The sequence below is a fragment of the Malaya genurostris genome, chromosome 1, assembly GCF_030247185.1.
Source record: "Malaya genurostris strain Urasoe2022 chromosome 1, Malgen_1.1, whole genome shotgun sequence".
Lineage (NCBI taxonomy): Eukaryota > Metazoa > Arthropoda > Insecta > Diptera > Culicidae > Malaya > Malaya genurostris.
Genome location: NC_080570.1, coordinates 114288046 through 114311313, shown reverse-complemented (window position 1 = coordinate 114311313; position 23268 = coordinate 114288046). Strand labels below are relative to the sequence as shown.

The 23268-nt window shown below is 37.4% G+C and overlaps 1 protein-coding gene across 3 annotated transcripts; it reads right to left on the bottom strand.

Moving 5' to 3' along the window:
- Positions 1 to 5970: 5970 nt before the first annotated feature.
- Positions 5971 to 21365, bottom strand: LOC131425437 (exportin-6-A). 3 transcript variants are annotated; one of them, XM_058587360.1, is made up of 5 exons: positions 20856 to 21365; positions 19504 to 19917; positions 8396 to 9256; positions 6496 to 8334; positions 5971 to 6419 (listed from the first exon to the last, which is right to left on the bottom strand). In XM_058587360.1, the coding sequence occupies exons 1-5, from the start codon at positions 20856 to 20858 to the stop codon at positions 6342 to 6344; spliced, it is 3195 nt and encodes a 1064-aa protein (XP_058443343.1). In that variant the 5' UTR covers positions 20859 to 21365; the 3' UTR covers positions 5971 to 6341. The 3 variants fall into 3 exon arrangements, with proteins under 3 accessions (XP_058443343.1, XP_058443341.1, XP_058443342.1); XM_058587358.1 differs by lacking the exon at positions 20856 to 21365 and adding an exon at positions 20034 to 20210; XM_058587359.1 differs by lacking the exon at positions 20856 to 21365 and adding an exon at positions 20043 to 20210.
- Between the last annotated feature and the right edge of the window lie 1903 nt (positions 21366 to 23268).

The window sequence follows — 23268 nt, the reverse complement described above, 5'->3', positions numbered from 1 at the left end:
AACAGTTTTGAACCTAATTGAAAAGAAATTCTCCCTCTTTTACTTCGTCGCTTTAGGTAGCGGTGTAACACTTAACTCAGTAGTTTCGGATCCACAAGAAATTCAGGAATTTTATTTGGGATTATAACACCTTCTACTTAAACCTAAGTTCATTAAAATCGGCCAAATCATCTCTGAGAAAATAGTCTGAGTTTCAATTTGGAGTATTAAAACACTATTTTTTTTCGATGCTTCCGGAATCGAAGAGCGGGAACCAGGACAGCCGGAATTAGTTGATGAGACCATAAGACTTTTCATTTGAATCTAAACTTGTGACAATCGGTTCAGCCATCTCCGAGAAAAGCTAGTGCAAACTTTTGTTCCATACATGCACACATACACACACATAGACATTTGCTCAGCTCGGCAAGCTGAATCGAACGGTATATGACATTCGGCACTCCGGGCCTCGGTTGAAAAGTCAATTTTCTCAGTAATTGCATATTGATTGTATTTCTATATGAGAAAGGCAAAACACGGCCTGGAAATGAAAATTACCGTATGATGAGTATGATGAGATCTGAATTCGTAACATTATCTTGACTTTATTGTTACTACCATAATCCGAATTGTTTCGCTGTGTCTATCATGCGACCTTTATGCAGCATATAATTTCCTAATTTATAAATTAGTTACAGGTGCTACTTGGAAAGAATCACGACCGACAACAAATTAAATGGATCAGGGTCATTTCACCGAAAGCCATTTCGCCGAATGACATTTCACCGAATGGGCCACTTCGCTGAATGCCATTTTGCCGAATGGGCCACTTCGCCGAATGCCATTTCGTCGAATACCATTTCGCCGAAAGGGTCATTTCGCCGAATCCTGAAATCGTCTTAAAATCGTAATTAGAATTAATTTAAAATAAAGACAAATGAAAGATGATAGCCCATTTTGTTGACCTACAATTGTACTTCTTGAATAAAGATTGATTCTTGTACTCTTCAATAAAGATTGATTCATGAACCTTAGAACGGAGTTCCCAAGAAAATTTGTTGACTATTAGCTACTAAGCTTCGAAGCAATTGCATAGGTGTACCTACCAGGCAAATGTATGTGGTATTTTCCGTTTATTAAGGGGCGGGTAGGGTCTAACACTTTTGAAAAATCATTCAAAAAATCATTGCATGTCATTAGGCAAGTTAGTACTTTGCATTTTGCAGTAGCACCAAACACAATCTGTTCGATCAATTGTGTGAGAAACTACATCGCACCCGCCGTACTGAACAGGCATCGCTCTGTTCGACTATTAGCTTTTAGCATCGATGTGACACTCACTTGCAGAACATTATTTTACCAATGTTGAAGATGTCGATATATTTCCCTTCGAAGCCAAGATGTATCTGCGGCACAAAGTCGCCGAGTACAAACCTGTAACCGCCTCGTAGGAACACCGAAGCAAATGCTTTGATGCTTAACAATTAATAAACTCAACTGACTTTGCTGGAAATTTAATTCTGAGGATAATAAATCAGTCTGAAAAGCTCAATCAAGAGAGTTTTTTTAAGTAAACACGTGGAAATGACATTTAAAAATCCCTCATTTAAAATAAGCAATATTTCTGATGTACGATTTTGTGTCAACAAAGCGGTCGTGAACACTCACGGTGTAGGTACAGGCACGTACCTAGAGGGGTGCCCGAGGGGCCATGGTCCCTTCCGAAACTAAAACCAAAAACAAACGAAAAATTTGATGAATATTATGGGACTGCAGATTACAGTGTAAGATAGTAGTTTAAGAAGTTTCGTGATGGTCGAAATTCCACTAACAGTGTCTATATAAAATGAATATCAAATCCGAGGCAAAATAAACGGCAATAATAATAATAATAAACTAAATTACGCTAGATAACTTCGATGAGAACGATATCCTACCGCTATATCCCGCACATACTTATTTAGGACTAAAAAGATTAACGCAAGCGCACTTCGAATACGTGTTTCGCTGGATCCATTATTATACGCCAGTGTAAAAAAATGTACCCAACAATGAACTGATGTCGGGCCGAATGCTTCTTAGCGGCATGAGCGACTCAAAGGAGGCCCAATGGATCGGGAAGATACACCTTGTTCCATCGATTTGGCAGCCTCGAACTATTCCCAAACCTCAAATTGTCTCTAAGAAATTTAAATGTGTTTCGTTTTGAAATTTTAGACCACTACAAACCTGAAACCGAAACCAGTATAGCCAAAGTAAGTTTGTATAATCATCAACTAATATGACAAGTCTTGTCTTGCTCTATGAATTGACGTTAAGAAATAACCATACTTGATCTCGGACACAGTCATTAGTTTTATTTGAATACTCAATAATGACACTTCTAGTTGGAAAAATTCTGTCTCTTAGAAATATGAATATGAAGTTTTTACGATGTTTATTGCCTAAAGAAACATTATTGCACTAATACGTAGTATTCTTGAATACGGAGTTACAATTTGGGCTCATTCTCATATCGACCTTGGCGAGTGCGATTTGTCGGTCCCTCATCAACCCACCGACTCTGCTAAAAAGATGAGTACTTCTCATACTCTAATAGAATTCAATAAAGAAACAAACGTGTTTGAGGTTTTGAGCACTCAAAATTCAGCATTTCTTCAACCAGAAGCCGAATTCGGATGAAACCTTCCAGTTGAACCTATCTATCATTCGTAAAAATCGGTCGCGCCATCTCAGGTAAATCTAGATGCTTTCGTCGCTACTTCCAGAACCGAAAACCGGAGACCAGGAAGACCAAGTTTGTATAATTGAAACAGTTATGAATCAAGTGAAGAAGACTTTTCTATTTCTGTTACATCGTTATTTCTAATGACGATTTGAAATATTCAACACACATCACCCTGTTTTTCAGGACCTAGAAGTTGGATCTCGATTGAATTAAATGTCAGATGGAATAATAACACCTTACATTTGAATATGAGTTTTTGAAATAGGACAAGCAGTATCTGAGAAATCGGTGTGAGTTAAATTTCTATGTTATTGACCGCTTTTCCGGTGCTTCAGGAACTGGTGAAGTCAACTGGCCCCTTCCGAAACGAAATCCTGGGTACAGGCCTGTACAAATGTCTGTTTCCGATGTTTGATTTTGGTTGAACACGGTGCTACCGTTGAGTAAAATTGTCGCCTCGTTACGGGAAGTGTGGCCAGAAGAATGAACATGCTTAGAAATTTTTACAATCTCGTGGGGTAGATTTCTACCCCAGCATTACTTCAAACCTCCGTTATTTGGATACTGTTTGCTGTAACCGTAATGTAATTTTAGACTGATTTCAATTCTGGGGTAGAAATGTATCCCAAAAAATGTTTACGTATAGAAAAGTCAAGAGAGCGTTCTAGAGTTTATGAATCGCGATGTATATGAAGTTTTTACAGCCGGTGATTTATGTCGTTTTCGTTTGAGAAAACGGAAACTGACCCAGAGTAGTTTCATCAAACAAACACTTTTCATGAAACTGTGTTGATTTCTCACTTTGCAACCTTATATGAAAACCAGGTTCGAAACTGACTCGTTTTTCAGGTCAAAACTAGCTTCAAACAAACGGTTTGACAGCAGAGCAATTCCAGAAATGCTTAGCAGATCATCAGACTCGACCTTCTTCGATTTTGATGAAACTTTGCACATGGCTTCAGTATGGCAAACCATACGTTTTGAACCGATGGAGAGGTCAATCTGACTCACGACTGATTTTTAAAAATGGCGTATGTATTTTTGCATTTCACCAAAATTGCCTTTTCAAATCGTTGTAACTCGGAAACCAATAATTGTACAAAAATGGCGTTCAGGAAGAAGTTGTATTGGGCATTCTAAAAATATATACACTGAAAACAATTTTTGATTTTTTTCTCAATAATTACAAAATCATTCGAAAAAGTTTAATAATAAAAGCATGGTTTTAATTTTTTTTTGATAATTTTTATTTTAAAGCTGTTATAAAAAACCTACAGAATTGGAATTGGAAACTGGGTCATCAGGCGAAAACGACAATAGTAATATCGTCAATGAAAACAGCCAATAACAATCACATGCATACTGTGACTACTGATAATTATAATAACAAAAATAAAAATCCAATCACAAAGAATGGAAAAACAGGAGCGTAGGATGTTTTTCACTGAATGTATTATGGCCCTTATTACCGTTCTCACTTCCACTTTCACATTCACTTCACTTACATGTCACTTCACTTGATTTTTCCTATTACCAGTATCGCGCATAGTGAAGTGATCATTGTGGTGGAAAAAACTATTTTTTTCAACAAAATGTTGGTGGCGTGATGTTCATAATGACATCAAGTTCATCGAAGTGATTACTTTTGTCTCTGAAGCGACATCCGTAATAAGGACCTACATTCACTTCACTTGATTTCCACCGTGAAGTGATACCCATAATAAGGGTCTATATGTAGGTATTGAAAATGAAACAAATTTTTAAAAACGAGGCATTAATTTCTTATAGGATGCAGGTTTTAATAGCTTATAACCTAACAACCTCACTTAGACTGAACCGGTCGAACTTCAGTTCAAATAAATACCCTATTATCACATTTAATGCGGTTAAATGTTATCCCCATCCAAATTCCGATTCCGAAAACACAGGGCGACAAAAGTTCAAAATGTCAAACCGTCATATAATTGACAAAACAAATACGTATTAAATTTTGATGGTCTTCGGGTTCCTGTTCCGGGAACAGCTAGTCAAAAACTCCAATATGAAATTTGCATCGATTTTAAATGTTAATGAGAAAGGAACCACCACATCACTAGGTGGTGCAGTAATGTATTCAAAAATAATATAAAATATAATAATTGTTTTGCTTCAACGGATCTACAAAAATAAATTACCTGGAAATAGGCCATTATCTACTTCTAGTTTGATGAAAAATTGATTCTTTCTTTTAATTGATGTCGCCTCGCTTGAAAATACACCTTGATCATGGCACAGCTTCATGTTAGTTAGAAAGATGTTTATAGTCCTTAGTTTCTGACTACCGATCAACTAAAACAGCACGAACACTTTTCTTTCTCGCAACTGGTCGAATTTTTTTCCACATGAAGCGACGAACCCAAGTTGAAAACAAAACGTATGTGTGCCATTCTCGACTTCTTCGATTGTAATCGCGACCAATATGTGAGTGACGGGAAGGTGATGAATTGGTGAGTACCTTTTTTACTGTTGCAAGACAACTCCAATTTTAATGGAAACGGATGGTTGAATGTGCTCATGAATGCATTGAAGAAGATGATGATGATGATGTGATATTTTTGACATTATCGATTATTATTTATGCAGCTTAATTTTTTATTATTGTTTCACTATATCCTATATATTTCCTGGAAATTATCTTGATGGAAAATAGTTTTAATAATTGTATATATAACTAAACACTCTATCGGGCGTACATTTTTATAGGAAACCATATTTATAATACTACCTCCTTTAATAATATATCATGTTACTTCAAAGAAACGGAATTCAATTTCAATTGATATAGGATAATAAAATATAACAGAAGTCACGAAACATTAATATGAATTAAAACACATAAAGGCAAAGTATAGTGTAGTTAGAATTCGTACGAAAAGAAGAAAATAAATGGCCTTCCAAGTAGACAGCAAAATTTCATAAAAATCTATTCATTTTCAATATCACATGTTACAATTGATTATAAAATAAAACCCTTACGAGATAATTTACGACTTAGATTTCATAGGAGCTGTAACAGCGATTCAGCTGATTTTGCTCTGTTGTAAAGCAAAAATTATACCTGATTTTCTTGACAATATATATAACAAACTAAAAGCATAACTCTAAAATAAAGAGACGCGATATTTTGTCCGATTCGAGTTGAATTTGACCTACCGACAAAAAGGTAGAAGACGTTCTTCACTAGGTTGGTTCTGCTGGCCCGCAATCACATTCTTAACGATGTGTAAACAGCTCACCAAAAGCGACTCTGGCGTACTTGTTGTGCGGTATATTTAAAATTTGATTATCCTACCTCAACTCGTTGGTTGCTTATTTCCTTTTTACTAGGTTCTAGTGTTAGTGACATATGGAATTATCGTGAATTTCAGTTCTGCCCCACGCGTTTCAACCGAATCCTGCAAATCTGATTTGGGTCAGTGTGTTTTGAGACCATTTGAGACGATCGAAACGCAAGCTGGAGAAAGGGTGTGGTGTGTGTGTTTGGGTGTGAGTGAATGTAGAAAGTAAATTGATAGTGAAAAGTACTGAGACCGATGTTTGTTTGATTTCGACTGCTCCCTGATGGTTGATGATGTGGATTCGTGCACCGGTTCGATTAAACTAACTCATTCAGCTGTCCACATTTGGTATCTTGCACAAGCTGATTCATTCGATGCGCGAATGTAGGATAGTCCTATGAAGAAACAAACAAAATGTCAAAAATATTCAATTGATCAAGCAGATAGAAGATCGAAATTATTCTCGCTTACCGTTGCCATGCAGACTTCCTCCACCTGTAGTGAATCGGCCGAAAACCCGATCCCGATAAAGGTTTCATGTAACCGTTTCATCCCTACTTCACCCATACTGTACAGAACGGCCAGGAAGAGATCGTAGTGCAAGATACCCTCCGGTGCGACCAGAGCCTTGATGATGGCCGCCTCGAACGATTGCAGTAGGTTATTGCAAAAGAATTCCCTCTGGTACAATTTCCATCTTTCGTTCAGTACCTGTAGGGACTGAAGCGTGGCACGTGTGATGTGAGGATCGTTCGAGCATACAATCGCCTGTCCGTATGCATTCATTATGGCAGCAAATTGGTCGGAGTGTTCCAACGTTGACTGATGCTGCACGATCTCACCTGTGGCAGTGTGGGATATTTGCTTTAGTACGCTAGATTTGTAAAAGTATTGCCAACGTTGTAGCAGAATTCCATTGAACAGCATGTACAGTGACAAACTGAAATCGGCGTGATCACTCTGTTCGCTCTTACTTGTGTGATCGGGACAAAAAACTAACGGTAGTACGTGTTCGATCGAGAAGGTTAGAATGTCGGGTAGCAACGATGCATGTCCCGGCTGTTCCACGATGAGCAGAAAAATTTTCAGCAGAATGTTTAACGAACGGTACCGCTGTGTGGTGATTTGTTCAGCTTTGGTTTTCTCCAGGAAAAGTTGGATTATGCTTTTGAGAAACATTTGACCAAGCTGAATCTGTAGCGTTCGAATGATTCCTAAAGAGAAATCGAAAATTTGCTCAATTAGCAAACAATTTCTACTGTTGGCAGCACTATAAATGGTGAGAGTTTTCTCTATCACAGGTCTATAAGCGGTAGCTAGCATCTGCTTGACGGAACTACTTTGCTCCTGATAGAAATCCAGCAGATCTCGCAGCGTAGTCAGAACGGAGGTGGCAACCGAAACGATCTTCTCCTCTTGACCGTAATCCAATGCGGAATCGATAGTACCGAAGCTATGCCCCAAATCTAACCTAGTCAAATCACCAGCAATAAATGCAATATATTCCTGAAGAAGCGCTCCCCGTCCCTCGAAGTTTTGTTCTTCAGTAGAGCATCTAGCCCATGGCAGAACGAAGCAATTGCATATAGCTCGTCGCACGATAAGCGCCGTCGGTCGCTCCAGATGGCGTAGGTCACTGTGGACCAATGGTTTTATGAATTGTACGAGGTATTTCGGTCGCAAATTGCCGCTGACACTTAGAAGAAGCTGGGCAGCTGCACTGGACAACGTTTTCAGCTGGTCTCGCTTGACTTTCTGCACAGGCAACAGGAACCTCGGAATGCTTCCCACAAAATCTATCATTTCGTCCTCCTCTATTGGAATGTGCGCTACGAGCAGAAGACTCCGCAGTGTGATTAGAGTTTGACCGAATACTTCTGCAAGTTCACCGGCCAGCGAGCTCGAATGAGCGAAAAAATATTCCAATGGATCTCCCGTAGCACTGGAAACTAGATCGACCAATTTGATCAACGATCGAATCAAACATAAGATTGAAATGCTCATTCGTTCAGACCGTTCGTGTAACGCCGGACTAATCCGGGTAATTATTTGGCACAGGGAAATGAAATCACGGAACTTGCAACGTAACCCACTGCGTTCATCCTCATCCAGCGGGATTGATGGCGGTGTGTTTAGATTGACACCATTCCGTAGCAAACCAACCGTTGAGAGCACCTCGGCATACGGGCTACTGGCGTTGGATGAAAACTCTCCAAATACTGCATCGTACACTCGAGTCGGATCGACTTCGGCAATCAGTGCAATTGTATCGATGCATTGATTGAAGAAATGTTGCAGTTCTGTTTCGTTCTGAAAATGCGATAAAATTCATTTTTTGAAACGATGAAAATACAACAAAAATCATCCTCACCTCGTCGTCCAACTCCTCGTTATCGAACATATCTAACAGCTGATCGTAATCGTACTGGAACAACATCCGTTTCACCGTCCCGGAGGCCAGTGCAACCAGCTTATCAATGTGCTTATTGGCGAGGCCATTCTCACCCGGAACTATACCTTGTATGATCGGAGTCCAAATAGCAAGTCGCTCAGTGAACGCTAGTGCCCCAAATCCGAAAAATGTGTACTGAAACAGAGCATTCAAGTAGCTCATGGCTGGAAAATGTGGATCTTTGCTCCACTTTGCCCACTGCTGCGTAGTGAACAACCGCAGCAGTTCGGTCAGTTTATCCTGGTACAGCTCGTTGGACAACTTCAACAATATAGACATATTTGAAGGCTGCAGCAAATCGAGCACACCGGTGGCAATTACTGTCGGTTGAGGCAACGGTTTCTGGCGATAGAATAACTCCGAAATGGTAGTCAGTGCTGATATGGAAATATCTTTGTAGGAATTGTTCCAAAGTGCCAGCATAAAAAGACTTTGGAAGAACTTTGGCGATGTGATGTTGTCCAGCGGGGCCCAGGAGAAGATTTGTTGTACACATATCAGCAAATCCGTTGTTGCCTGTTCCAAACGGGAATCCTCTCCAAAAGGCGCCGGAAGATGAGCCAAGCTTATCCCATTTTTACAGTTGGTGGTCCGGGTGATACACAGTTCAGCATATTTTTCCAATATATCGAACACCGACGGGAGGTACATCGAGACACAGTAGGTCAGATACTTCTGCCGTTCGCTTGTGATGTCCGCTTTCGTGCTGGTGATTTCATCCGATGTTGCTCGAAGTAACGTTATACCGAGGGTGAATTTACTTTTGAGCAGTTCCAGCACCTGTAATATAAGGCAAAGTAATTAGGAAAACGATCAATTTCTCGTGGATTAGAGACAACGAACTACAATAGGAGGGGAGTGGTGGTGAATAGTCGGCCCACGAAAATGGCTTCTAAATTTTTTTTCAGGCTACCTAAAGTTGCTTCGATTATAACAGGGTTTTTTCAACGCATTATTTTTCGAACTAATCTGTCCATTTCGAGGCTATCTGGAAATCCGGACTGGCGTTCTACTTCCTGGAATTCAATAGTCTAATAGTAATAATAGTCCTTTTCAGGACCCCAAAAGTAACGCAAACAACTTATTTAGGAAACTGTCTTAAGCTGCCGCCCTACTTCCTAGAACACAAACACAATCCTCCGAAACCAAATGGTCCTTTTCAGAACTATAATAAACGGTCAAACGGTATTTAATATTTCTTTAACTCAAGGTTTGAACAGATATCCCATGTCTAAAAAAGAACATCATAATAGTGAAAGTGGAAATCTTAGTACGACGGGAAAATTATAAACGGCATGATGGCACAGTGAAGCTAACACAATGTTCAATTTATACCCTCAGATGAGTTGTCGTGCTCTGAGCTTGATGGAAACCATACAACCAGTTATTAACAGACAAAACATTTTAAATTCAGGGTTGTTACGAAAAATTTCAAAATCAAAACGCGCGAAATCCGCGCGAAGTCAAAAACTAAAACGCGCTAAATCCGCGCGAAATTGAAAACTGAAACGCGCAATGTTCGAGTGAAGTGTTAGACAACTATTTTTATGCAGGTGATAATTTCCGCAGAACTTGAAAATTCACTTAAATTAAATTAAAAAATCTGCATAAGTTTGTCATAGATACACAATAAATTAGTCCGCATACAACACGTCACTTCGAGAAACCCCATTAAAACGATTTCGATTTTATTTTCCATCTTTTTCGATGTTCTTAGTTAATTAATAAAAAATAAAAATGCTTACAATTGTGATATTGAAAGAAGTTAAACAGATTTCAGCGAAGACAATTTTTTTTTGCTTCAACATCTTGCTCGGCAAGCATTTCCTTCTTGGTAAGAAGAATTTTAAGGTAGACCACATCAGGATGACATGATTTACTCTTTTTATTTTCAGTTTCAATTATAATAGAGCATTCTTCTGTTGTCAGATTTTACTCTAAATGTCTTGCTTTTCCTCCTTATCTTTTGCTATTTTATTTGGACCAGGAAAAAGTCCACTAAAACTTTCTCATCTTTTGCATCAATAGATTAGAATCCTACAAATAATACGTTTTCCTTAAATCTAGTGCTTCTATAGCAACTAAATCAAATGAAACAATAACATGAGGAACGATTTCCTGATAACATTACGTGATAAGTGAAAGTCGAAAGAATTGAAACATTTGTTAAATATGCGTCACATGCTACCAATAGACTCGTTATATCCATAACATAGGGAATTCGAAGAAAAAAATAGAATCGAAGATTACGACGACGAATGTCTAATTGTAACGATTGCAATTACTCTGAGCAATCGATCTACGACTGAAGTAGGTCTGCCGCAAAACTAGCCTTACAAAAATCTCGATGAACAAATAATAAATCGAGACCAATCAGTTTGCAGCGGTCACGGTAACTCGGTAAGTTTAATGGATATATTCATGGAATACGTCGGAGAGCTAATCGGACAAATTTGCGTTGAATCGCTCCAATGCGTTGGATATCGTTTTAGTAATAAGGTGACCAGATAATCGAAGTATATTCGAGTTGAGTGAACTAAAGAGCACTACGGAGCTTACAAGCAATGTACATCAGAGATTTTTATAGTAACGCGAATAATGAATCCTAATAGCTTAGAGGTTTAGAACATAGTAAGCTCTATGTGCTCTTTAAAATTTAACTTGGATTTCAGAACACCCAGGTCCTTAACAAACGATGCGCGTTCGAGAACAGTTTGTGAAATATTATAGTCGGACTTGAATACAGAATTTTTGCTACTTTAGATCGTTGAGATACAATAAAATTAATAACTGTCCAAGGTGACTTCCTTGAGAAACTCCAGAGGTAACAGCAAATGGTGAGGTTGTACAGGCACCTATTTCCACTATCATTTCATTACCAGTTGAATATGATCGAAGCGAATTAAAAAATGATCCGTTTAATCCCGGTTTCAAGTAGATTGACTTGGAGATCGTTATGTGATGATTGATTTTGTCGAACACAGCAGCGAAATCGATGTATATAGAATCTACTTGTAGTCGTGGTTGTAAAGAAGATATGATGAAGGAAGTGTAGGTTACTAAATTTGGGGAAGGAAGCATCAATTCCACAGATTGGAATACTATACCCTTGTTCACATAGGATTTCTTCCATATTTCAGGAAAAATTGCAGAGCGCAAAGAACAATTGTAAATGTTGGATAGTAGAACCAACAAACTATTAGAACAATTTCCTATCACCACGGATGGAATCCCAGAAATTCTTCGTTTCTTTTCTTGTCAGACTTCGCTTCGTAAGCCTGTCGTGCCAATTTTGCTTTAAGAATGCGATTTTTATCATACTCAAACTTTGTGACCATATTTTTGAAGAATAGCATTTCATTTATTACGTTCTTTGCATTATTGAATATGTTTTCACTGAGACGATATCTTCCATCAGACATCAATATCCTTGAGTGCGAAAATCTTTCGATTTCTGCATTGGAATGGGAAAACGCAATCACATATATCGAAAAATTTTGTAATTCCTGGTAACATCTCTGTTGAAATAGCAACTTGTATCACTCGAGTTCGAAAAGCATGAAATCTAAATTTTGTCCACTGAACATTTTCTAGAACCGCCTTCTAGTAAATTTTGGTTTTATCAAGGTGAAAGTTCACCAATTCGGCCAGCTCGACCAGTTGCTGAAACGTTCGCCCATCTTTAAATTTTTAGGGTTTCATAAAATTCACAAGCTTCAAAAATTTACAAAGAACTTTTTTTATTCGAACGAATGATTCACAAACATGGAATGATTTTTTTTAATTCGCGCGAAATCCGCGCCATAGCATCAAAATCTCAGCAGAAACCGCGCTAAATCCGCGAAAATCGCGAAATTCGCGAAAACCGCGAAATTCGCGCGACCGTAACAACCCTGTAAATTCTCGTGTAATAAATTAAATTACATATACCTAAGCAAGGATGGCTTTAATCGTATCAAACGTTCACTGGCAACTCTTCACACGATTGAATCAGTGCCATCAAAGAGAAACGGAAATCATCGCAACAACATTTAACATAGAATCGACACCAGTACGAGAGCGAATTTCACTCGATGACATTTCTGAGAATAAAAGGTTAGCGCGTTGATGTGGGGATCCTCTCGATTATTTAATAATCGAGTATAAGTTTGAAACTAATCGATTGAGATTTATTCGATTACCTGGGTTATTAATCGATTACTCGATTAATCGATCGATATTACGACATCCCTAGTCGCTTATTCTTGTTTCGCGATCCGATTCTATACAGGCAGTTGATAATTGCGATAGAATCATTTTACTATTGCCGCTTATTCTAAATATGTGCATATAACCTTTATACAAGTTGTGTCTATGAAAATGTCTGTGAATGCTCCACACAAGGGTTTTGAAATATTGCAACCTAGTATGACAATCATCAAGTTGAATCATCGATTTGATTTTCTGCGATAATTGTAAACTTGCGATTCTCTCTTGGGAAATTCCACACAGCAACGATCATTATCAGACTGTAAATTTTTTTTTAAATGCGTGAAATACTCAGAGTATGAAGTGGAGCGAACAAATGTAGCAAAATTCTCTCACGGTTCATGCATTGAGAGACTCGAGTTCTTGTAGCATCTACTAACGGATTGAAAATGTTGTATACAATATAGATAGCAATATAGCAGCTTCCAGTGCGGTAAAATTTCATTTTCAATCGAATAATATAAGATGAAAATGAAATATATGGCCGCTGACCGTCAGCATATCCTAATTCATTTAACTTTTGCTGCCATTTTCAAGTGAAGCTCCCGGAATTCATCGTCAGTTGATTAATCGTACCTAGTCATTTGAAGTTTTGCTTGCTCAGTTTCGAATGCCAAGTAGTGTAGCTCCTTCATTGCCTTCACTCTTGGTAGTAAGCAAGTTCGAACGAATAGAATTATGAATGGAGTAAAGTATTAAAAATGAAAACTGAAGGAGGAAACAATTAATTTATGTGTATTCTGTGATTGATATTTCAGCTATCTGATTAGTCTTTCATCTATTATCTTGAACCAATTCGAATGTTTACGTGAACCTCATTTGAAGGCCGCTCTCACACTATTGAAAGAGATATTTTGTTACTTCAAGAGATCAACTGACGGTAATTAAACTGAGTCTCGATTGAAGATAAACGAGTGATGAACTGAATGCTGCTCGTTCGGGCCGTCTGCAAACATTGTGTGTGTCAGAGAGTGAAGTTTACTGCAGTGGAGAGATCGTCAATGTGTTCCACATTCAGTTTCAATTGAATTGAATGAAGTTTTACTGCACTGGCAGCTTCTGTCAAATTTTCGGCAATCACCTACACTGTACCTAAGATACCATTGTTTGAATGGAGCATGTTTACGATTTCAATGCGTTGATGAGCAAATAAATAAGCGCACACGATATCGATCTATTTTGCCTAGTAGGATTCTAAATGCTAAACATCTCTCGTGGAGTAACCAGAAAAATAATCAGAAACTACGAGTTCATGATGAACTCTCCGTTGGTTTTTAGCCAGTTTTATTTCCAAACAGCTCAACTAATTTATCTTCTATGAGAAATCCTTCTATATTTGATTTAGTTCTAAAAGATCAATGTCACATTTTTAGTAATTTAATTACTCAAACTGACTTTGATTCAGATCATCTACCAACAACATTCAGGCGAATTAAGCAATGATTAATTCAATTAGTTATATATTTTACCACCTTAGAATTAATCTGCTAGGATACAGATATCATATCAAAAGCAATGTGAACCAACGCCGCTTTTACATATTAACGGATCAGAGGGCAAAATTTATTTGTGTGCCCCTAACTAACTGAATGAACTTGTTTTTTTTTTTGCTCGATTGGTCCCGTCAAGGGCTCCTAAGACATTGGACCCGGGGACACGTGCCCCCTCTGTAAAAGCGGCCCTGATATGAACCATGAAATTGTTTTGGGAAATATGAATACAGCTATACATTATTTAATGGCGTTTTCGTTTTTAATTTGCACTACACCGGTGCAGTGCTACACTGAGGCATGAATAAACGAACAAAAATGACGAAAACATAAACAGTAACCATTGACTACAATAAACGATTCCATTGCGCAGGGCTACACCAAACTTTTGATGAGTGCTACACCAGTGGTATCGGTGCAGAAAAAGTGTAGCACTGGTGTAGTGCAATTGGTAAAAACGAACGGTTTCAGTGCAGCTTTCGCTACACCAGTGTAGTGCAATTTAAAAACGAAAACGACATAAGATTTAAGATTTTTTATTACACCACTGTAGAAAAAAAAAAAAGAGAAGAACTTTTTTCGGGGAATTATTTTGGGATCCAAAAAATGGAGTAATCCGAATTTTGTATAAATTACTTTTTAATATGTATATTTAAGTACAAAATGATGATCAGTTTTTAAAATTGAAAAATAAAATGGCGGTTGGCGGCATTTCCGGGAAAGTGCTGCATTTTGACGACCGGAAACATAAGTCAAGTAAATCTTGACCAATCGATTCAAAAATTTTACAGAATATTCTCGATAGTTAGTTTTTTAAATTTGTGAATATTTTTTCATGAACAATTGTAATGAAAAAAAGCGGTTTTATTTTCAAAAGGCAACCATGTTACAGAAAATCAATTAATATACATATAACATATTAAAAAGTGCTTTATAGAAAATTCGGATTACTCCATTTTTTGGATCCCAAAATAATTCCCCAGAAAAGTCCTCTGTTTTTTTTTTTGCTAAGTTGGTGTAACCCCATAAATCATTACATTATTGAAGTTAGGAGTCTATCAGTTCCGAATCCTCAAACTAATATCAATTCTCCTTCATCTATATTAATATCAACGTTCTTGTGATCCTACTATGGAATAATTGAAGAATTTTAAAAGAAACTTAAACATAGAATCACTGAACGAATCAAACCATGTTCTAAATCTTTCTAAGAATCTATATTGGTCCTCAAAACCAATTTCAGCATTCAAAGAATGAAATGCAATGAAAAGAAAACGGTGAATAAGATTGATGTCAGGTAAAATTTTGAAATACCTCCAAACAGGGTTGCAAAAGTCTGTAAATCCAAAAAAAAATGTCAGCAGGCTCTCATTTCTCTATAAAGTATGAAACACCAAACTGGTCTGTAAATTTTGACGAGAGTCTGTGGAAAACTCGAGTTTCAAAAGTCTGCAGAAAAGTCTACAACAAAATATATCAGCAACACTTCATAAGAAATCAACAGATTTGATATCACTGGTCACAAGATGAGGGCAATCATTATCAAACTTAAAATCATGAAGACTCCTAAGAAATTTTAACAACTTTGAAATTTTCCTGACGTTATCTTTAAACTTTGTTAAGAATTTCGCAAGTGTGTTGAACACTTATTCTAAAACTTAACAGAAATCCAACAGAAACATCCCAATTATTCTTTTTTTGTAGGATGAGCGTTTCACTTATTGAATAAAATAAATCATGATGCTAAATATAATTACTCATATTTGGGCAAGTGATATTTTCCCGGTTTTTCACTAGAATTCCCGGAAGATGGATCTCTATGAAATTTAATAGGATCATATAAGTTCATTAAATTCGGTTTAGCTGTCTCTAAGAAATCGATGTGATTTTCTATTTTGAAATTCCGAAACCGTTATATTTGTTCGACGAATAATCAACAAAATTTGCAAACTGGAAGAGTTTATTAAAAAAAAACTTTTTAATCCACCTAGTGGTGTAATGATCAAAAACTTTCTTTGGTATAAACTACTATCACCTTTTTAAACTGTAAACAGTAATGTCAACTTAATATAGATTTTAATGTGGCAACCCTGCACGCTATACAAAATTGAACAAAGCACGCTGTGTGCCAGACGGGTTCGTTTTCTTCTTCTTTCCTACCAGCACGTACCGATGCGTACCGATTTTGCATCATTTTGTATGACAGTTTGAAAATTTTGATACTCATTGCACTATAATTTCGGAACCGGAAGTCGGATATGGGTAAAATTGCACAGTATCTTTTAAGACACTGAGGGCTTTAATTTGAATCATGATTTGTGAAAATCATGTGAATTTGCTGCTAAATCGAAATGAGTTCCGTTTTTAGATCTTTTCTTCACTGTTACCGGTGCGTTCGGAAACAGAAACTGTGCACTATAGTCCCAAAGTAGTAGTTCAAAAGTCGATTTTCACAGTGATTAACCTTTCTATATGAGAAAGGCAAACAGTATTTGCCCGTTTTACACCTTTACTAATAAAAGCACACTCTTGAAATTGGATTATTTAACACTCATTAATCTGTAATTTAGAAACCGGAAGTCAAATCCGGACTATGAGACTAATATCATATGGATATCATATGGAAGTATATTTACTATCCTTCATGAAAAATTGAGCATGAAAAAGGTTTTTTCCAAGTGGGTGCCGCGATTGCTTTCGATGGTACAAAAACAGCAACGAGTCGATGATTCAGAAAGCAGTTTATCGCTATTTACTCGCAACAAAAAAGATTTCTTGCGTCGTTACGTGACCATGGACGAAACATGGATACATCACTACACTCCAGAGTCGAAGCGGCAGTCATCTGAGTGGCACACAACTGGTGAAAGCCGTCCGAAGAGTCCGAAAACGCAGCAGTCAGCTGGCAAAGTCATGGCGTCAGTTTTTTGGGATACGCATGGCGTGAATTTCATTGACTACCTCGAAAAAGGTAAATCAATCAACAGTGATTATTATATTGACTTACTGATGCGTTTGAAGGAGGAAATCGCAAAAAAACGACCACACATGCAGAGAAAAAAATCCTTTTTCATCAAGACATTGCACCCTACCACAAGTCGATGAAAACAATGGCGAAATTGAACGAATTGGGCTTTGATCTGCTTCCCCACCCCCATACTCGCCAGATTTAGCCCCCAGTGACTACTGGTTCTTTGCTGATCTTAAAAAAACGCTCCAGGGAAAAAGATTTGGCTCAAATGAGGAGGTCATCGCTGAAACTGAAGCTTATTTTGAAGCGAAAGATAATTTTTTTATAAACATGGTATTGAAAAATTGGAAAAACGTTGGAACCATTGTATCACCCTAAAAGGTGATTATGTTGATGAATAAAGAAAAATTTTGGAAAAAAAATGCTGTTTCCATTGTTAGTCTCGAGACTTATTGATCCATGTGTTACATACAGAATCAACAGTTAGATGTTTATTTTTTATCTGTGAGCCCCTCCCCAAACGAAATCCTGGGTACGGGTCTGAAACAACATAATGATACTGCAAACTTAACGCAACGCCGTCGTTATCAAGGTTTCGATAATGGTACAGGAAATTGCCATACGGGCATACGCTGTGGGAATGGTGGTAATTCTCATTCGAAAGACGTCTGATCAATGAAGGAAACTACAGATTCTACATTTTACTGCCACATTCTATTTTTTTCAATGCAAACCGCAGTTGCACCTTCCAATTCAGCTTGTTAATCTGATGTCACGTACATCTCTGTTATGGGTAGAAATGTACATAAAACTAACACTCCTAAAAAGTCATTCGTTTCTTTTAACGACGTTGCCATACGGAACATAATGGAAAGTCAAATGATTTTCCTAAAAGAACAACTATCTGAAATTTGAGACTTATCGTCTTAACGTAACAAAGCACATGACCTGTCAAATACAATGTAACGCTAACGAAACTTCTAACATTTCGAATTGAATGTTTTGAGATGTCGCCAGTATTACGGATGAGATGCCGTCACTCTGGTTCAAGGCACTCTAGGAACAGTAATTCTATTGACTACGTTATCAGCAAACATTTATTTGTGGTCTCAAACGGTTACTTGTAATGAGTCCAGTTTGAATATTTGGACAATCCCCATGCATTGCCGATTGGAAACTTGAATTGCGGTGATCAGCACACGTCACCGTGAACCAAATACAACATTGATATAATTCAAAAAATTATCCTAGTCTTACTGTTAGAAAATGTCCTCGGCATCTTAGAGTTAAGGTCTTATTGTATGCATCGTTGAAAAAAATCATTTTGCTATTGTGACAGAAACATTTCTTATACCAAATGTCAAATAGAAAAGCAACCCAAATTATCAGTGGCGTCTCGTCCTCATGTGCACCTCATGCACTGCACAACTGGTCAAATAGGCTCTGTGAGAACTTGTATGCACTCATTCAGGAGAGGCTTCAGTGGTTTATGCTTATGGCAGTTGAAAACAAATTGCTGTCTCAGTTGCAACGTTGAAACGGTTCTGATATCATACCATATAAGCGGTGCACAACTTGTAAATTTTGTCACGAGACGCTACTGCAAATTATGTGATTCATCGATTTGAAAGGTTGGGTGGAGAAGTTGCCATTTTTGAGCAACGTAAAAGCAAACATTGAATTTTACCTTCTTTCCGCACTAGAGTTATCGAAAACTTGGAAATCGAAATTGAAACCAATCATGGAATATTTTTTATCGCAGGAGCATATTTGTCTGATCCTACACTGATGAAACAGTAAATTTCTTTAAAGACGATTTGCAAAAATTCACGATCGAAATTTTTCATAAAAGAAAATTTAAATGCAAAGTATTTAGATTGGAATATCAAGCGAAATAACCGGAATGGAAAATTACTTCAAAATACTCACTGCTGGTAATTTTTCAGTTTTATTAACAAATAGTCTAACGTGTTCCTCTTCCGTAAGAAACACCTCTACAATTGATCTGGTTTTAATAAATCAAGAATAAGAATTGGATGCTCAATCTATTTTTTATCACAGGAGCTTTTTACCACAAGGACTACATTAGTTGCTATCAATATTTATATGACAAAAAACATTGCGAATAATGTATGGGCTGAAAATTGATCTAGCGTGTTGGAATAAGCGTTCGTTATAAAAAGCCCAGTTCCCACGTAAACAATCTATCTAAATAACTGCATAACTTTTCTCTCTAGAATGACTTCAAAAATATGGTTGGTACGTCGAACAATGTACATTGCTCAATGGATGTGGACCAACTTTCCTGCCCTACATACCTGATTCATGTAATCGGGGTGTTCTTCGGGAAACTGCCGTTTACCAACCAAAGCCACCAGCTGGGCAATTTTATCGCGCTGCAGCCCCGGAATGTCTTGCGAGAATCCCGCATAAGTTGACCACAACGCATCTCTGATCTGATTCCTTCGCGATTCCTCCAGCGACAGCCACCGTTGGCTGATCGTCACCTCTACGGTCGATACATTGAAGAACCAAAAATATTGGTTGTTGAACTGATTGAGGTTTTGCAGACACAGAAGCCAGGCGTGTGGCATTCGCTGAAACTGCTGCAGATGACCTTCGATCGTGTGCTTCCTTACATTGGACGTTCCCGGATGGTAGAACTCGTTCACCAGAGCCTCGATCGACAACAGCTCCGCCTGCTGAAGGTCACTGTCAGTGGTTAGAGTATCCTAAAAATAAATAGAAAAAACAGCATATATTCGCATTCGACAATTTCGAGCATGTAAACACAACAATTTTCCACCGTGACATAATTCTGCGCAGTACAATATATTGAATAACTCACTGTACATACCGTGTCGCCTATTCGCGACACGTCGTCCTCGATCATGATGTCAAATAGGTATAGATGAAAACCTTGACCGATCCGATTCGTTTTCGTCAATCACAAAATCCCCTAACCCTTGCAACAGATATGATAATTTTATCATTTTGACTTTGATTGCACATACAGATAATGTGTCATCACCAGTAAAAATTAACATTTTTATCGGTAAAAAAACAGATTCTTCTGTCAAATAAAAAAATAAACAAAATACACGTTCCAAACTACGAATAGGTATATGCAAGTATTAGCGAAGTGTGTGTGTGAATGGGAAAGATAACAGCGCACACACAACGGAAGGATTTCATTTTTTTTTTCAATGTGTCGTTTCCTTCTCTTCTTCTCCGTCATGAGAAAGTGTTGCCACGCCCAATAATTTCCATAGTGTTATCATAAATTAGATATACTTAGGTTCTCTTCAAGACGTAGTTTTCATGTTTCAAAAGAATTTCAACAAATAGACGAAATCAGCTTCAATTTATTCCAGCTAGGAGTTGCTAGGAGCCGAGTTTCGAAACAAAAACGCAAAGAATGTGTGATGTTTTGACTAATATTGATTATGGCTAGACTTTATTTGGGAGAAAAGGCTAGACGAACTTATAAATTATCATATCAGGAAATGGATGATTTCTAAATTGACAAATGTCGTCCGCAAATCAAATGCGAAGTGCATAATTCATGAGCTAATTATTAGCTTATTATGAATAACCTATTGTACTGGCAGCACTGTACTAATCGACCATCTCCTATAGAGATGTTCCACCAGGAGCAATGGCTACTCACCATTTTTCTTTTTCAGTCCGTCCAACGTAACCAGTTCCGATCACGGTTAAGATTTGGTCTTTTCAAAGGCAAAACTAGTTTTGCGTGATTTCACTCTGTATCAGCCACCGATGTCTCGTAATCCTCCCAGTAAAATGCAACAATCGAATCGACGAACCACGTAAACGCCCCTTTGCTTCGTGGGATGGACCGAAAAGTCGGCTCCGTTCAAGTATCCCAACAGTTCCAGAAGGTTCCAGCTAGGAACGAATATACACCACACGTCTCCGGATATCACATTCGGTATCACGTCTACCGAGCCGTGAAAATTCGTGAATTACTGAAGATAAAGATTTCCTTCGCACTTATTTTCTTTATCTCACTGTAAAAACTGAATTCTACTGCTATGATTTTCATCTGCATACCACAAGCTCCACTAACACACTAAGCAGTTCTACTCTCGCATTTAGCCTGTTAGCTCGTCATCAAATCTGTAAATCAAAAGAGAACACATGTGAAGAGAAACTGCATCGCAAACGTGAATCGTTCAAGAAAGGAAGAAAACGAATTAATACTTGCACAAACACAATGAAACTGTACTACATGAGAGATATTCAATGAATCTAAATGCGTGTTGCGTGCTAAAATAGAATGAACGCTGACGTCATTTTTGTTTTGATTTTTCCACGAGATCTGTCAAGTTGCTATGACTCATCCAACACCAGTACGATGAATGAAGGGTGGAAACTTTCGCATGAAACATGCAACACGCAGAAAAATTGTTTTCAATAACAACAAATAAGTCAACCGTCAACATTCATTCTAACTTCCAGTGAAACTCTTAACGAGTGAACAGGTTGTATCGTGTTAGTGCGGTGAAAATTTGAGAATTTCAAAAAGAAAGGATTTTCATCCGTACTTTGGCGACTCCACGTTGAACAAGTAAGCCTAGCAAATTACTCCCTTTCATTGCGATAGTTTGAAATTGTGGAAGGAGATCGTTTCTGGCAACGCTTTATGCTAGTTGCTACGGTGCAAAACAAACTTGTTTGTTTCTGTTTATCGTTGCTGTATTAAACTGCAACAATCAGTCTAAATATCACCGGCACTAGCACAAAAGATGAAAAATGAACACAAACACCCACGAATCTACAAATATCAATACAGCTAGTAGTATATTCATGGTGGCTAAACCATTCTAGATTATTGTTTAACTTACATTTCGCTTGTGATCTTAATTATCAGATAAAAACTGTTTGTTTATTTATTTTTCACTATAATAAACAATAACTATGGTGAACTTGTTCTTACCCTTCAGTGTTGCTAGTTTTATAGAAAACTCGTTAAAGTACATTGTCACTTTGACAGTGTATCATGACAGTGTACCGCACGATGCAAAATGTGTCCTTGAAAATTTGTCGAAGTATTCCGTATTATAATTTGTATTTGATTAAACTGCAACAATCAGTCTAAATATCACCCGCACTAGCACAAAAGATGAAAAATGAACACAAACACCCACGAATCTACAAATATCGATACAGCTGAGTAACAGTAACAGAGGTATTTTGGTCCACTTTAGGATCGATTTTATTTTGGCCCACTTTGTACAAATATCCACCAAATGTTGTGAAATCTTTGAAAACCCCTTCCGCAATAGGTAATTTAATATGATAGGCATCAAATTGATGCAACATGGGTTACTTAACATGGATAAAATCCGATAAAATCGAAAAAGTTTGTTAGGTGGGCCAAAATATATGAAGTGGCCAAAATACCTCTGTTGCCCTATATTCATGGTGGCTAAACCATTCTAGATTATTGTTTAACTTACATTTCGCTTGTGATCTTAATTATCAGATAAAAATTGTTTGTTTATTTATTTTTCACTATAATAAATAGTAACTATGGTGAACTTGTTCTTACCCTTCAGCGTTGCTAGTTTTATAGAAAACTCGTTAAAGTACATTGTCACTCTGACAGTATATCATGACAGTGTACCGCACGATGCAAAATGTGTCCTTAAATATTTGTCGAAGTATTCCGTATTATAATTTGTATTTGCTTTGACTTCGGCTCGCACACATTCTAATTTCGTATATGAATAGATCTGCGCACTCTGCTTCGGTGTGAGTAACAGAGACTTTAAATTGCTTAATGGAATCTTCTGAGTAATATATCTACAAAGTGCCAATTTAGGCTGTAAACTATTTCACGAGTTATTATATCTTTTAGATAAAATTTGATATTTCGATAGTTATTTTTTCTGAGTAGTTAATTTTGACCAAGCTGCGACACAATTCGGAGATAAACTCGAGTCCCTTCGTGTCTGCTATTCAACATTGGAGGGTGTGATAAGAAGAGCGAGAATATACACGAGTGGCACAATATTTAGAAAGTCTGTCCAACTAATTGGTTTTGTTGACAATGTAGC